General features: G+C 46.1%; 1 protein-coding gene across 4 annotated transcripts in view; it reads left to right on the plus strand.

Moving 5' to 3' along the window:
* Positions 1 to 1,658: 1,658 nt before the first annotated feature.
* E2F7 (E2F transcription factor 7) overlaps positions 1,659 to 17,358 on the plus strand; it is a 30,687-nt gene continuing 14,987 nt past the window's right edge. For 2 of the 4 annotated variants that reach the window (XM_073327700.1, XM_073327703.1), the window contains exons 1-6: positions 1,702 to 1,889; positions 2,570 to 2,662; positions 6,987 to 7,265; positions 11,248 to 11,416; positions 14,447 to 14,734; positions 16,629 to 16,787. In XM_073327700.1, coding sequence (XP_073183801.1) covers positions 2,570 to 2,662; positions 6,987 to 7,265; positions 11,248 to 11,416; positions 14,447 to 14,734; positions 16,629 to 16,787 — 988 coding nt within the window. In that variant the 5' untranslated portion in view covers positions 1,702 to 1,889. Of the gene's footprint in view, positions 1,665 to 1,701; positions 1,890 to 2,016; positions 2,059 to 2,569; positions 2,663 to 6,986; positions 7,266 to 11,247; positions 11,417 to 14,446; positions 14,735 to 16,628; positions 16,788 to 17,358 lie in introns of those variants that run through there. The other 2 variants (XM_073327702.1, XM_073327701.1) reach the window with 2 other exon arrangements.

Raw genomic sequence — 17,358 nt, forward strand, 5'->3', positions numbered from 1 at the left:
TCCTGTTCATAAACACAGTTATCACACACACAGTGACCTGGCCTGTTTTTAGAGACTGGAGGCCGCTACACAATCTGGGTCCTGACCCACATCCACTCCAAGTTTGGGAGCGTTTGAATACAGGCAGCTTTAGGTCCATTCCCAGCACCACCCCCAGCCTCTGCCCCAAGACTGCGCTCTCTTAGAATCATAGGGTTAAAAGGGACCGAAAGGGTTTAGTCTAACCCCCTGCCAAGATGCAGGATTTTTTTTTTTTTTTGGGTGACTAAACTGATAGTTATCCAGCCTCCTTTTGAAAATCTCCAGTGAAGGACCTTCTATGACTTCCCCAGCCAGTTTGTTCCCTTGTCCTAATGTTCTTACAGTTAAGAAGTTTTTCCTCAGATTTAATCTAAATCTGCTATGCTGTAGTTTGAACCCACTGCCTCTTGTCCTGTTCTCTGTTGGAGAACAAAACAACTTTTCTCCATCTTTTTTAATGGCAGCCTTTCAAGTATCTTATCCTGTCCCTGCCCTTAAACTCCTCTTTTCCACACTAAACATATCTAGTTCCTTCAGCAAAAAGAAAAGGAGTACTTGTGGCACCTAGTTCCTTCAGCCTTCACTTTTATGGCTTGCATTCCATCCCTTTGATCATCTTTGCTATTCACTTCTAGATCCTTTCTAGTTTCTCTACATCCTTTCTATACATTGGTGACTAAAATTGGACACAGTACTCCAGACAAGGCCTAACCAGCGTTGAGTAGAGCGGTACTGTGTCACATCCCCTGACTTGCATGTGATGCCCCTGATAATGGAACCTAAAATTACATTTGCTTTTTTTGCAACAGTATTGCATTGCTGAGTCATGTTGAGGCTGTGATCCACCTCAACTCCCAGATGCTCCTCAGCAGTGCTGCTACCAAACCAGTTATCCCCCATTTTGTATTTGTGCATTTGGTTTTTCTTCCCTATGTCTAGCACCTTACATTGTCTTTGTTGCATTTCATTTTGTTGTCTGTAGCCCAGTTCTCCAATTTATCAAGCTCCCTCTGACTTTTAGCTCTGTCTTCCAAAGTGTTTGTAACCCTCCCCCTAGCTTGGTCTCATCTGCAAGCTTGATCCTGCACAGTTGTACAGTAAACTTTTGATAAGATCAACTCCTAACAGTGAAGCGTCCGGTGTTGTTTCGGAAAGTGGGAGGATTTGAAATACCCCCCCCCCAGCTCAGAAATACAGCGGTCCCCCCCCCCCCCCCCCCCCCAGTCAGAAGGATGGCAGCAGGGAGCGCGTCCCTAGTGACTTGAATTCCCGTGGCCGGGGAAGCGGCTGAACAATCCTCCACAGCAGGCAGCGGGGCAGGCGGAAAGCGAAGTGGCTCCGCGCCCCCCCCGTGATCTTCCCGGCGGCTCCATCTGTTCCCCGCCCAGGCTCCCCCTAGCAGCCCTCGAGCGGCCCATTCATGCCTAACAAAGGGCCGCCCGGCCCTCTGCGCCGCCCCGCAGCATCCCAGGTACCAAGGTGGGCGGGGGAGGCGGGGAAGGGAGCGAAAAGCGGCCGCCGCCGGAGGGAGAAGGCGCCGACTCTAGCGCCAACTTCTCCGACCGCCGGGCGGCGCCGCTGATTGGCGGGGCCCGCCGCGGGAGCTCCCCCGCCGGCCGCGCCTGATTGGCCGGATTGTAAAAGTGAGTCTCAGGGCGCCAGAATAGAAGCTTTAGCGCCGAGTGGCATCTCCGGGCAGCGGCAGCAGCGGCGCCGGCACGTTGGCGGGGCGGCAGCGGCTGGGCACAGGGCGCTCTCCTCTCCCGTCGCTGCCCCCATGCACCCCCCGCCTCCCGGCTGCTCCGGAGTGCGTGGCGCTGCTGCGGGGGAGGCCGTGAGCGAGGGCCGGGAAGGGCTGTATCCCAGAGGTAAGGGCTGACGAGCCGCGGGGGAGGGGGGCCGCCCTCCCCCCAGGAGAGCCCCAGCCACTTCTTTAGGCTTGCCGCGCACTCCCCCTGTCGCTCCAGCCTGCCGGGCTTGGGGAATATGGGGGGGGTGGGAGGCGGCTCTGAATTGAGCCTCCAACTGCATCAGCAGGTACGAGCCGCCCCTCCTTTCGTGCCTGGGGACTTGGGGGTTCAGTGCCAGGGGCAGCCGGGCAGCCCCCGCCCGCTGCCCAGGGGGAGCGGGGCTCTGCCGAGCTCTCCCCGCCGGGGGCTGGCCGGCCGCTCTTCTGTCCCATTCATTCAAAGCTGCGATTCCTCCAGGTTCTTTGCGCCAAAACTAACTGCCCCGCAGGAGACCCTCGGCGCTGCTGACTCGGTCGCCGCCGGCTCCCACCGAGCTGGGGTAGCTCGCTCAGCCGCCTTCCCTCCTCACGCACTGCAGCCGTGTCCCACGGGGTTGATTTTCCAGCATTTCTCAGGGAAAGGCTGATTCCTGGGGCTAACGCTGAGAGTTGGTGACGGTCACAGGAGGGCAGCTGCAGGCTGCCAAGGTCACCTTTTGGGGATGGGAGGGAAACTATAGATTAGCCTCTGGAAATCGGTGTGTGTGTGTTTAAATGAAGTAATATCAAACTTAACCTGTGCAATTTTATAATTTACAGATGGAGGTAAGTTGCTTAACACTAAAAGACTTGATCAGCCCAAGACACACAAGAATCGATCTGGTAGATGAAGATGGGAAAAATGCACAAAAGGTGAGTAAATGGACACAGATAACACTTAACAGTGTTTCTGAGTAAGATTTATGGCCAATACTGCAACACCAACACCTGAGGACTTCGAATTTTGTTGCAAAATGTGTTGTACCTTGAACTACCTTTGGTTTGTTTTTTTTTTGTTTTTTTTTCCCCAGGTGAATGGACTTTGGTAGGTTCTGAAAATGGTTTTAGCATGTTACAAACGTGTACTAGTATTTCTGTACTAGAGATGAATATAACCTGCTAGTCTGTGGCTATTTAAGAATATAAACTATTATTTATAGGACTGTTTATGTCTAATTCCCACTGACCTTTGAGATAAGGCTCAAGGTAGTAAGTTTGCCCTCTTAAACACCAAGACTAAAATATAACATTGTAATATTCTTTCCTCTCTCTGCCATTTTAGTTTCCTTCCTTCCTTCCCAGCTCAGTTGCTCCTGCCAGCATGTCAAGTTGATAATTTTGGGGTGGGAAATAGGAGACATCTTTGCTTTTAAATTGAATGAAAGGCCCATTTCCCCTCCACCCCCTTGTCCTTTCAAGGAAGCAGTCAAGAATTTAGTCAGGATTAATTAAAGAGGACATTAACAATACCTTTGCCATCTGGGGAAAGGATTACAGAAAATCCTATGTATAAAGCCATATTGGGTAACTGTATGGAGCACACTGAGACCCAGTTACATATGGTTGTGAAAGGATGCAGAAAGCATAGGCTTAGATGAGGCAGGGTTAGACCCAGCCAAAATAGTTTTGAAACAGGTCTAAGGTGAGTAATGAGGCAGATGCATCTGAAGATGTGCTTCCCAGGAGCACATCATTTAAATATCCCCTCCCCAGGGCATTTCTGTAAGCTTCCTGCTGGCTTACGATAGAGCCTAGAATACACATATGTGCACTAGGAGCTGGTTGTGTGTATTAAGGTTAAAATCTTATGGGTCTGCATGTTTAAAAAAGCTTTCAGGATTGGCAATATTGTTGTTTGCAAATCAAGACTAACCGGACAGCTGCATCACTGCTCTGCTAGCCTTTTAATGGATTGATGCAGTGTCTTAGCTAACAATGTGACCACTTCACCTTGGCCCTCTACTTCTGATGGAACATTATATTATATGCACATAATCAAAATTGTTTCTCCCTGTTCTACATTCCCCTTGTACTTTCAACCTCCTTGGAGCAAGAGGCACCCCAGAATCTCTTCTTTTCACCTTTTTACACATACTATGAATCCATGTGGGTAACGGCAAATTTGGGATCTAAAGACCTCCCAAGGAGTATATGGGACTGGGAGAAAGGAAGGGTTTTGTTTTGTTGTTTGTTTTTTTAAGATAAACTGGGATAGGTGAGTCAGTGAGGAGGATTAAGATGTCAAGGCTAGGTAGTAGGTACATGTTCGGCATCCATTTACAGCTTCAGCCATTACTTATTGCTGCTCAGTGTAACGTTTGTACACCTGGGTGAATTAATGGGAGCTCAGAGGGATAACTTTCAAGTAACTTGATTGCTAGTTCTAGGTATCTGCTTTTGTTATAACTACATTAGCACCAAGCATAATAAAAAACAGCTTTATATAAAGGTAGGTTTTTTCTCTATTTTAGATTAAGTGTTGAATCCTTGCCACATTTGAAATTGCAAGACTATATTAAGTGGATTAACTATACTGAACTTGTATACCAGGAAGCACCCCTACCTTGAACCCTTTTTGTCAGTGTATTAAGTCACAACACTTATCTGAAATAAAAATATCTTCCTTTACGTTCTTGTGGATAATCCAATTGGGTATTATAATATTTTATGTAATCATTCTGAATGTCCAGAGCACAGTGCCTTTTCCTACTCTTTGGATGTCTGTCCTCATCCCCAGATAGCAAACTATGGAAGGCTATTAGGAGCAGTAACATCTGGCTAAATTTTTGAACTTTAAAATCCAGTTTCTGCATTCCAATTAAATTGGATAAACTAGTGCACTAGTTTAAACAAAATTCTATGATGTCTCCTTATCAATTAGCTATAATTCTCGAGCCACTGAGAATTGAACGGAGCAATAGTTTTAGCTGAAATTCATATAAAAACTTATGCCTTTTAGATAGCTTTTCCATCTTGTACATTTTTCTGTGAACTTCTTCTTTGCAGCACCAACAATGAAAATGAGACCACTTTTATAACAATATCTATCCCAAAAGTTCTATTATGTATATTTGGTTATGTTTTTAAAATTCATTTTGCAGAGATTTTAAAACATCACTAGTCTGAGGTGGAGGAATTTATGTTCGGTTCAGGACAAACACCAAAAACACTACTTGACCGAGGGACCAGTAACTGTTTCAGGGTCTCATTTCTAGCCCTTATAGTTTAAGAACACTTTCCAGTGATACTAAAGACTTGGCTTCTAAGAACAGCAAGTTGTAAAATCTGATATTAATTTCTGGTTATCATTTTACTTTCTTCATCTCTTACCTCTCACTTCATCTGAGATATCTGCAACCAGTATTTCAAACTGCTAGATTGAGAAACTGAGTCATACCATTTGAAAGCCAGAAACTGCCATTTTTAATCCATGTAAAGCATCAGAAGTTATTAAATGGTAATCAGAATGATTTAATGTCTGATGTCTTGTGATCTCTCAGGGCTAAACAATTTTTGGTAGGGCTTTAGTACCAATGGCTTTCTCTAGGTACTGGTCAGTCCAGAATCAGTGATCAGAACAATAACAAAGAAAAATCCAGTGGTAGCTGGCAGATTCAGTAAACAGATTAGATCCATCGACTTTAGGTTAACTGTGCGTGATGTGTTGCCCACTGGTAATACTCCATTGCAGCAAACAAAGCCCAAGTAAGATTGTAATTTTTCTCATTCTCTCCATCCTGTTAGTGTAGGGCAGGGGTGGGCAAACTTTTTGGCCCAAGGGCCATATCGGGATGCAAAACTGTATGGAGGGCCAGGTAGGGAAGGCTGCGCTTCCCCAAACAGCCTGGCCCCCACCCCCATCCGCACCCTCCCACTTTCTGCCCCCCTCAGAACTCCCCACCCATCCCCCTGCTCGTTGTCCCCTGACCGCCCCCTCCCAGGACCCCCTACCCCTGACCGCCCACTCCTGGGACCTTACCCCCATCCAACCCTCCCTGTTCCCCATCCCCTGCCCCCCCCCGAACCTCTGCCCTATCCAACCACCCCCTGCTCCCTGTCCCCTGACTGCCCCCGGAACCCCCTGCCCCATATCCAACACCCTGACCCCCTTACCATGAGGCTAAGAGTAGCATGTCTGGAGCCACACCACCCGAGCTGGAGCCAGACGCGCTGCCATGCATGAGCGAGCAGCCCCACCACCCAGAGTGCTGCCCACGCGGTGGCATGGCTGTGGGGGAAGAGGGAACAGCAGCGGAGGGGCCGGGGGCTAGCCTCCCTGGCAACGAGCTCCGGGGCCAGGCAGGACGGTCCTGCGGGCCGTAGTTTGCCCCCTCTGGTGTAGGGTGAGAAACCTGTTCAACTGAGGGAGTACCTGTTGCTCAAAAGCAGCTTTTCCCGCTAATTAAGGAATGACATTGATGCCTACTTGAGTCAATCCATCTAAGTAAGTTGGACTGTAACACAACTTTTGTGGTAGGGGGAAGGGACAAAAGAGTAGTCACAGCCTCATTCCTGTATAAGAACCTAAGTGAAAAATGAGCATCAGATCATGTAGCTGGGGGCAAGTAGGTAATTCTTGTTCTTACCTTACTTTGAGAACAAGTCATATGTAGATTTCCCCTTCCCAGCAGCTTGCTTGACTATCGTTAATACTGCTTTAGTTATATATTTTCATTGTTTTGAGCAGTAGATACTATAGCAGTCAATTTGCTTCAATTAGGGAAGTGTTCCATCTGGGCTGAGTAGATTTCAGTGAAATCCCCAAAAAGGGCTTTCCATTATGGAGATTCCAAAATAGAATGCTATGTTTTTTCTAAGTTCAAAGTAACTAGTGAACTATTTAAGCTTCAGTCCAAATTCAGCAGGAAGACTCCAGGGGATAAACTGGGTTCATAATTTGGACCAGTTGGTTTACAGTTGTGGCACAGTTGGCTTATATGAAAAGGCAGAACATAGAAGTCTGACAGACAACAGGTTTGACTGACTGATTTCATCTTAAGCAATTCATGGTGGTATCTTATCTGCATTGTACACCATACACTGATGTATGGTATACACTTTGCTGCATCTGATGCTAATAAGAGCTATGCTAAATATATGTCAGAGTATGATGGGACTCATTACCTTCATATGAACAATGGCATTGACTGGTGGACTGTTGCTTCTCTTCAACCCTAAATGATCCTCTTTTTCATAGGAAAACATATTTGATCAATCCAGAATGACTCCAAAGACTCCCATGAAAAATGAACCAATTGATTTATCAAAGCAAAAAGGCTGCACCCCAGAAAGAAATCCAATTACACCTGTTAAGCTTGTCGACAGACCTCTGGCAGATCCATGGACCCCCACAGCTAACCTGAAGATGCTTATTAGTGCTGCTAGCCCTGACATGAGGGACAGGGAAAAGAAGAAAGAGCTCTTCAGACCAATTGAGAACAGTGAGCAGAATGATGCTTTTCCTGATTCTGTACAGGTAAGAGACTTAATCTAGTAAGCTTGGACATAACTGACACACACTGCCTTCTACCTGCTGCAGGCTGACTAGTTAATTGATATTTTATTACTTGGTTTAAAAAAATACTATTACTTCCTCAGTCTTCCTGCCACTCACCTTTACTAGGAGTGGAGAGCAGTGCTATTTGAAAGCGTCCTCAAAGATGACCATTTATATAGCAATGCCAGCATGCAAGCCATTTCAGACAAAGATCACCATCTTAAAGACTTACTGTCTAAGTATTTCTTCAGATACTCGGAGACTGGACATGGTTACTTCCCCTCCCTTGCCAATTGATGTCCTTTTCAAACTAAGGCCTAGCCACAAGGAGAGGAAAACTGCCAAGTCAGTTAAACAGATTCAGCATAACAGCGCAGTTGGCTACTGTACAACTGTTTTAAAGACAAACTAACCAAGTCTTGGGCATTTTTAAAAATAGGACTGTAGAAGCTGTATACCTTAGCCACACTGGATTGGCAAACCACATTTATATCTCATTCAGCAAAACACACCTCCACATCTAACAGTCAGGATGAGAATAGTCAAAAATTACACCTGAATGGTTTCCTGATTAAGCAGGATTTTACATTCAACGTGGTGTTGGGTTTTTGCTAGGGGATTCTGCTCCCCATCCTTCCTTTAAAAAAAAAAACAAAAAAAAAAACCCACACCCTCCAAACAGCTTGGAGCTGGAGGAGAGCAATTTCAGCTTTCATCCAACAGCAGCATCCCCTCCTTTTGTTTCTTGCTCCATTAGCTCCCCATCCCAAGTTATTGCTCATAGGAACCACTGGCAAAAGGGGCATCTAACAACAGCAACATGAAACTAACTAGAGTCTAGTCACTAGGCCCTCGTTCTAAGAAAATGCTATTTTATAGGCATAAAGGCTCACAATTCTTTAGGAGCAAGTACGGCACTGAACCAGTTTATAGCATTTCCTTGTTTGAATAATGGTGGGGGAAAGACAGAGCTGGGGCAAGCAGACTAACAAAGTTATTGAAAGATCACACACCACTTAGCTTTCAACAAGCAATGTGTAAAAAAAAAAATGCTACATTAAATTTTAGTTGTTTCCTTCTCCAAAACGATAACTGAAATAATTGCTGGGTTTGGTGAAGCAGTATGGCCTAGTGGATAGAGCACTGGACTAGGACTGAGGAGTCTTAGGTTCTATTCCAAGCTCTACCATTGCTTGCTGGGTGACCTGGGCAAATCACTTCACCTCTGTGCCTCTGTCTGCCCATCTGTAAAATGGGGCTGATAATATTGACCTTTATAAATAAGGCCCTACCAATTTCACGGCCATGAAAAACATGTCACGGACCATGAAATAAGCCTTTTCCCCATAAAATCTGATTTCCCCTGCTGCCGATAGCCTGGGGCTCCTAGCTGCTAGTCCAGCTATGCTGGGGAGAGACAGGAGTTGTCCTTCCCGTGCACGGCTGCTCTTGGTGGGGAGATCAGACCTACCTCCAGAGGCAGCACAGAAATGAGGGTGGTACCCCCTAACTTCTGCGCTGCAGCAGTCCAGGAGCTGGGCTGCAGGCTCCTCCCCCCTCCACAGCTTCTGTCCCGGCTCTGGGCCCTGAGCTGTGGTTTCAGTCCCCAGCAGCTCCTGGCAGGCTCGGGGCTTCCGCTCCCAGAGGCTACAGCCAGGGCAGCCCAGGCTGGGGGGCCTCCCCTGCTCTGGCCAGGGCTTGGGGCAGCCCAAGCTCGGGGCTTCCACTTCCCCCACCTCGTAATTCCCGACGCTGCTTGGGGCACCAAGCTTGGGGCTTCCTCCCCTGGCAGCTCCTGAGGCTTGGGGCTTCTACTCCTGCCAGCTGCAGCTGAGGCAATCTGGGTTCGGGTCCTTCTCCCTGTCCCAGCCAGGGTTTGGGGGATTCCACCTTCCCGCCCCCTGCGCCGAGGCAGCCCAGACTATGGGCTTCTGCTCCCTGTCGCTCCAGCTGGAGGTTGGGGCACCTCCCGCTGCTTGGTATCGGGACTTCTGCACACACATACACCCCCGGTGGCTCCTGCTATGGCTCCAGGCTTCCTCCCCCAGCAGCGCCAGCCAGGACTGGAGGCTTTCGCTCCTGCCAGCTGCAGCTGGGGCAGCCTGGGTTTGGAGGGCACACACACACACACCCCGTCCCCCACCTCCCCACAGGGCTTCTGCCCCCTGCTGCTCCAGCCAGGTCTCGGGGCAGCCCGGGCTTGGGGCTGCCTCACCACCACCACAGCTGGGGTAATCCAGGCTTGGGGCTTCGGTCCCCCCAGCCAGAACTTGAGGCAGTCAGGGCTCAAGGCTGCCCAGGTTCAAGGCGTCTTCCCCCAGGGCTCCTGCTGGGGCTCAGGGTTTCTAGCCCCAGAAGAAGCCCCAGGGTGGGGCATCCATTTTTCCAGGAGGCCCCCAAATTGGCCAGGGGCCCCTGCCTTAATTGGTCACTGCCCTGGACTAGCAGCTAGGAGCCCCAACTGGAGCACTCCTACAAGCATGGGGGAGATCCTACCCATCTCCCAGAACTACAGGCAGCTTGGAAGCTGCTGCCTAGGCAGCACAGAAGTGAGGGTGGCAATCTTGGGGAGGCCGCCTCCCACAACAACTTTGCAAACCCCCCTTCCCCCCCCCCCCCCCCACACACAGTCCTATTTTGGGTCAGGACCCCCACAGTTACAACACAGTGAAATTTCAGATGTAAACATGTGAAACTGTGAAATTGACCAATTTTAAAACCCTCTGCCTGTGAAATTGACCAGAATGGACAGTGAATTTGGTAGGGCTTTATTTATAAAGCACTTTGAGAGCTACTGCTGAAAAGCCATGTAAGTATTATTATTAAGTATTTTTAAAAGTAGTTATTGACTAAACAGTACAGTAAAGTTTGTTTAAAATGGAGTTTAACTCAGCTATTGTGCACATGACTGCTCCAAGTTTTCTGAACTTCTTCAGTATGTTACTTGGAATAAATTAATAGACCATATTTCAGTTTTTGTTAAATTTACCCTCATGAACAAAATCTTGTCTGTGGAAAAATAGATTACAAAAACATTAGGTGAAAACTGCAGTTTTCAAACCATTTGAAAACCAAGGGCGTTTATTCCCAAGCATAATCTGTTGCATGGGGGTTCATTACTTACGCTGCAGCAAGAGGTAGTTGAGATACTGAAAGTCTTAAGAGTTAAAAAAACTCACAAGCAATTGACATACACAACTTCACTCCAACAAGAGAATCAATACTTCAGAATTACTAGTCCAAATAAAAATTACAGTCCATTCATTGTTTAGGGGCTATTGTAACAAACATACCTTCTTATATATACCTGAGGTCTCCAGCTTTCAGGAATACTACAAGGGCCTACTAATTCTTTTCCACAGGATTTTATTCAGTTAACAACCTGCCAAAACATGTCTTAAAAAAAAAAGCCAAAGATACTGAGACAGCTGAATTTTATCCCCCAGAACTAGGGTCACATGCCTCTGAGCTCTTAAAGCAATATACCCACAAATAGAGGGATGGTGGAATTTCTATGCAGAGGTTTTTCAGGAGCCCTCTGGTGGTTGGTAGACATCTATGGTCAGTGACACTCCAAGGTGTTTGCAGAAATCCTCCTTTTTATGGTTTCAAAAGGGAATGTTACTTCCAAATAAGATCTTATCTGTTGGTGGTGGGAACATAGTTACACCTTTTGAGTCCTCCAACACCTGGCCACCATGGGATGTCCTTGTAAATGCTTTCATAATCTCCACAGTATCTGGATTTTGGATAAAACAAGTTCATGAGTCAAGACATGTGACCCAGATGCTTAAAGAGAAGATCACATTCTAAGCCTGTGTAAAGGCACTTGGGCATGTGTATTTTATCCTTTGTAACAGTAGTCTGAGCTTGAATGTTAGAATCTGAAATGTTCCCTGTTTTGCTATTGTCATGCCTATTGAAGCTCTACAATAAAGGAATAACATTTATTTTTCAACAGTATGATATGGTAGATGATGGCACAGTGGATGAATTTGAAAAGCAGAGACCCAGCAGAAAACAGAAGAGCTTAGGACTCTTATGCCAAAAGTTTCTAGCTCGCTACCCAAGTTACCCTTTGTCAGCAGAAAAATCTACCATTTCTTTGGATGAAGTGGCTTCTAGTCTTGGTATGTATGCCTGAAATAAATGCTGCAAGAACTGGACAACTTCAGTCTTTTAAAATATGTCTACCACATAAAGGCACTTAAAGTAGATCCCATTTAAAAGAACTGAGCTGTTTGTAGAATACATTTAAGGTCTGGGCTTTTTTGTTTGTTTTTTGGAGGTGCTGGATGCACCCTTCTAGTTAAATTAAGCAAGAGCTGCAGGTGCTCAATACTTAAAAAAATCTCTACCACTACATTATTACATAACCCTATCATTTAAAAAAAAAGTTGCAAATCACTCTGAGTGCTCTCATGGTGAACTAATCTTGCTGCTAAATATGTATGCCTAGATTTTTATTTTCTTGCTAATTGAAGTCTGAGCAGTAAGCAGCAGGGTTTATAAAGAACAAATCATGCAAAAGAACTGTGGCGAATTTTTGGTTAGAACTACAAATTGGTGGCTGAGGGAAATCAGTAGGTTGTATATCTTGATTTCAATAAATCATCTGATACAGTATCTTCCAGAATCTAAATAGTCAAATTGTCTTGGACGTGAACAATGTCTTGCACATTGAAAACTGGCAGAAGGACTGCAAAAAGGGGAATGATAAATGGCAATGTGTTGAACTGGGTGGAGGCATCTGGGTGGTGTGGTTCAGGGACCAATGTTATCTTTGGTCAACTTTAACATCCTCTTTAATTATCCGCAAGTAGTAAACTGCGTGTTAACTAAACTTGCAAGTCAGACTTAATCAGGAGCTATTGTGAACCTCATCCATGACAAAGAAATAATACAGAGGGACCCAGAGAGACTATAAATAATAGAGATAGCAAAATAAGACTCAGCCTGAATAAATACAAAGTATTGCATCTGAGAAAAATAATTCAGATCAAAGATTTATTTCATAGGAAAGGGACAGCAAATTAGATAAGAACTTTCAGAAAATTCGATGCAGTTTTTATATTTTGGGAAGGAGGATGGAGTGGGAACAGAGATGGGATTTACTCCCTATGTGGCTCTAGTGAGACAGCTCCTAAAGTACTGTGTTCATTTTTGGGCACCTCACAAAGACTTAGCGAAACAGAAGAGAATGCAGAAAAGAATAAATCAAATAGATAAGGACTGATTTCAATGGTAATCATTTTTTAAGAATTTTTTTTTATAGGAATTGTTGTTTTAAGTATTAGAGTTATCCCCATTTAGTATGAAATCCCAGTACTCTGCCCTCATGAAGCTGAACACATGTAGTCCTCCACTGCTAACTGGACATGAAATTACTTGGATTCTTTTTTCCTTTTGAGAAATATTTCATTGGTGACTTAAAACAAAGGAGTTTATTTAAATGTAGTAGTAGAGTTTGTGTCTTATTTAAAATAATGGTTTGTTTTCCCCTTTGGTTTTCATTTCCTATACCACTCCTGATCTTTGTGTAGCAAATAATGGCTTTAATGTAGATTTTGCCATCAATAGGTAAAGCTGTATTCACTCAGCTCCTGGCTATGAAAAATCCATTTACGAGTCACAGCAGTACACAGTGCTTCCCAGTCTCTGCTCGGGGTCTATGGTACCTGGGCAGCCTTCATTAATAGGGTTCACAGATTAAAGCTGCACTTCTCTGGCTGTACCCATGAGAGAAGACAGAGGTGCAAACACCATCTCCCCTCTCCCAGGGTTAAACTGCCTGGCGGACAGTCTCTCCCTGTGATAGAAGTGTGTGAGTCAAGCCTACAGACTTTAGCTTAGATGTCTGTCTGTTCTCTCCCTTCCTGTTTATCTACAAGTTCTTCAGACATCACTCCAGCTCTCCTGCTAATTAAATCTTATTGTGAGGGATCTGATCCTGCATTCCTTGTTTGCCCAAAATTCCCACTGAAGTCCATAGGAATGTTAAAGCAATGTTAAGAAATGCAGGATCAGACTGCAGATGGAGACTAAAATTATTTCAATACATTACAGGGTGCATAGATTCTCACTGACTCTAGCAACTTAATCTTGTTACTTCTGAACAGCTTTTTAGCCTATTGGCAGACTACTGAGGATTGGGATGGGAGGGAGGGTGACATTGGTGCGCTTTGCTAATAATATATATCTTGATCTTAATTGTTTTTGGGCTCCAGTGCCTGTGTTTGGGGGCAATGTGGGGCTGGGAATCATTGTCAAGATATTTGTACAATGTGCCATCATCTCCTTTCCCATCAACATACCTTTGCTAAAGGCACTGGGATTCTATGCAGAGAATCATGTAGGAGAGGGTTTATGCTACTGGTGCTCAAAGGAACTAGTCTTGTAAATTATGTCTATGTATAGCACTCAGTACTTTCGTAGCACATTTCACACAAAAAATCTCCATGCACTTTAAAACAATAACAAATTGGAAAGTCCCAGTACCCACAAGACTGGTAAATATTATCTATATTTTACAGATGGGTAAACATGGACATAGAGACCCTGTCTACATTAGGGAAATCTTTCAAAACTTCCCACCATTACCAATGCTTGTTCTGCTCCACTGCTGGTAGCAATGCTGTGAGCCCTAAGGCAGACAGCTATTGCCAGCACTTTGTCATTTAGACTAGCTCTTAGTGGGATTAGATGACTGTTTAAAATGGTGACTGCAGGCATTGGCCTGGTAATCGTTCAGGCTCAAAACACTGCTAACGCCAGTAGAGCTGAACCAGAGTTGGTACCTATGGGGAATTTTTGAAAATTTCCCTTTGCGTAGATGAGGTCAGAGATTAAAGTCCTGCTCTTGCTCCCATTGAAGACTATAGGCCCAATTCTCCATTGCTTTACACTTTGTGATGTATTTGACGGTGCCTGTAATTTACACAGTACTACACAAGTTCAAGGCAATGGGAAATCGGGCCCAGTGGCTATACTCCCATTGATTTAAGTAGGAGCAGACTCTGTGACTTACCCAGGGAAATGATGAAAGAGGGAACTTGCTGTGAGTAGATTTTGTTCAGCGCACGATTATACAAAAAGGAGGAGTGAGTAGAAGCATGTTTAAAAACAGGCATGCTTTTAAGTCTCTTTCTTCCTTAAAACAGGAGTTGAGCGTAGGCGCATCTATGACATAGTGAATGTTCTGGAATCATTGCACCTCGTTAGCCGTGTGGCCAAGAATCAGTACTGTTGGCACGGACGACACAGCCTGAGTCAAACTCTGAAAAACCTTCAGGAAATCGGAGAGCTCCAGAAATACGAAGAACAGATGGCTTACTTCCAGCATAAAGAGCAGGACCTGGAGTATAAATTTGGAGAATGTAAAAAGGAGACCTTTCTGGATTCCCAAGACAGACAGTTATTTGACTTTTCGGAGGCAGATTGCCCCTCTGGTAAGATGACTAATGGTTGATTGTATACAGATGCAGTCATACTGTTCAACATACACTGTAGCTTTTTTCTTATTTAATTGATTTGTTTATTAATGTAAAACACATGATATTGCTTGTGAAAGGTGCTGAATTCACCACTTCGGAAATGAGGCTCCTCTTTTTATTCACAGTGCAGGTACAGCACAGATGGCAGCAATTCCAGCCTTTCCCCTCACACTCAGTGGCCTGTCCTTGACAAGTCCCTTGAAACACATGTTAACTAGTTACCGTATATACTCGATCATAAGCTGGTTCGTTTATAAGCCGACCCTGCCCCCCAAGACGGATAAGTAAAAATGGAAAATTTTCCATGATCCATTCATAAGCTGACCCTATAATTCAGGGGTCAGCAAACTTTGGCTCCCGGGCCATCGGGATAAGCCGTTGGCGGGCCGAGATGGTTTTTTTTTAACCTCAAGTGTCCGCAGGCACAGAGGTAAACCTAAGTAAACAAAGTGTCCTGGCGTGCCAGCTGCTTACCCTGACGGGCCGGGACATCAACTGGTGGGGAAATTTTTTGGCAGGGAGAAGCTGGGGGTAACCCCTGTGACCACCCCCCACACTCTCCCCATCCCATCCCTTCCCACCCTAGCTGGGGCGGGCCAGGGGAGGATGTCTCTGGCCTGGCTGCAGCCTGCTCTGGCGGGCTGGGCCAGACCGCGCGGCGCGGCCGCAGCCTGCTCTGGCGGGCTGGGCCAGACCGCGCGGCGCGGCCGCAGCCTGCTCTGGCGGGCTGGGCCAGACCGCGCGGCGCGGCCGCAGCCTGCTCTGGCGGGCTGGGCCAGACCGCGCGGCGCGGCCGCAGCCTGCTCTGGCGGGCTGGGCCAGACCGCGCGGCGCGGCCGCAGCCTGCTCTGGCGGGCTGGGCCAGACCGCGCGGCGCGGCCGCAGCCTGCTCTGGCGGGCTGGGCCAGACCGCGCGGCGCGGCCGCAGCCTGCTCTGGCGGGCTGGGCCAGACCGCGCGGCGCGGCCGCAGCCTGCTCTGGCGGGCTGGGCCAGACCGGGCGGCGCGGCTGCAGCCTGCCAGCCCCGGAGCTGCAGCTGCTTCGGAGGCTGTGGGGAGAGCAGCATGGCCAGAAGCGGAGACCCTGCCTCTTCCCTTCTGGGTCTGCTGGCTGTGCTGCCTCTCCTTGCCCCCTCTGTTGGGGGAGGGGCTGTGTCCCACCTCTCCCCCTCTCTATATCCGTTCATAAGCCGACCCCCTTCTCTAGTGCTTCCCTTTTTTACTAAAAACATTCAGCTTATGAACGAGTATATACGGTATGTTAAACAATCTGCTCCACATTGTACGTAGCTGTGACGCTCTGAGTAAATTTCCAAGACCTGAAGAAGAGTTCTGTGTAAGCTTGAAAGCTTGTTTCTCCCACCAACAGAAGTTGGTCCAATAAAAGATTCCCTCACCCACCTTGTCCCTCTAGTTTCCATAACAGCCTTTTGTGAAGGACTTTGTCAAACATTTTGTTTCTCTCTTCTCCCTGTCCCCTTCTGACTGGTAAATAGTGCTTTGTCCTTTTCTATAACAGAGGGCCAGATCTTTCACTCTGTTACACTGGTCAAATGTTGGTATAAACTCCATGGCACTCAACAGTTATACTGCAATGGAGCAGGGAATCAGGCCCAGACTCCATAACAATTAAAACCAATTCTTTACGCTTTAATTTTTATTACCTTTTGAAGACGGCTAAAATGCTGATGTCCATCTGCCTTACATAATTATTTGCTGCCTGTAAAAAGATTTATGCTTTCCAACAAGGAAACACTTTATCCTTGTTGTACATGAGAAACCTTCTTAATGCTTTCTTGTCTGTAATAGATGACATATGTTAAGAGACTCGTGTTTCGTTTGTAACGCAGCATCTGCAAACAGCAGAAAGGACAAGTCATTGCGGATTATGAGCCAAAAGTTTGTCATGCTGTTCCTTGTTTCCAAAACCAAGATAGTCACTCTTGACATAGCAGCAAAAATACTGATAGAAGAAAGCCAGGATGCAGCGGATCACAGCAAGTTTAAAAGTGAGTATCACTGTTAAGAAATGGATTAATCATCAGTCAGCAGGGAAATGGAGGCATATTCAGTTTGACATCTGAGATTTTTTTTTTCCCCCCATCTCAGACAACATGGATAGAATCATCTGTGATTAAGGGTTTTTTAACTATATATAAAACTTACCCCTGCCCTGAATATTCAGATATGGGGGGGCGGGGATGGGGGGAGAAGAAGCATTCAGCTGCACAATTTATGGGTGTTGTCATCCAGCTACATCATCATTCAATCCGTTGAAGTTGAAGGGATTATAAAAACAAAAAATGGATTGATGTGAGTTTTCTCCTATGCTGCTGCCTTCAGGATGGGATGAAACATTTTTATCAAGCAGTTCTGCTCTTACTGGGGAATGCATCCATTGGACAGAAGGAAGAGAGGATGCTTTTCCAAAGTGACTTCTGAATAAACTGACGTACTTCCTTTTAACCTATTTCCAAAAGTTACCTTGACATTATGGCAGAAATTCATTATCTTGTACAGCAGTGGTCCCCAAACTTTTTCTGTTGTGCCCCCTCCTTACCCATAATCCAACCTGTCCTC

The sequence above is a fragment of the Lepidochelys kempii genome, chromosome 1, assembly GCF_965140265.1.
Source record: "Lepidochelys kempii isolate rLepKem1 chromosome 1, rLepKem1.hap2, whole genome shotgun sequence".
Lineage (NCBI taxonomy): Eukaryota > Metazoa > Chordata > Testudines > Cheloniidae > Lepidochelys > Lepidochelys kempii.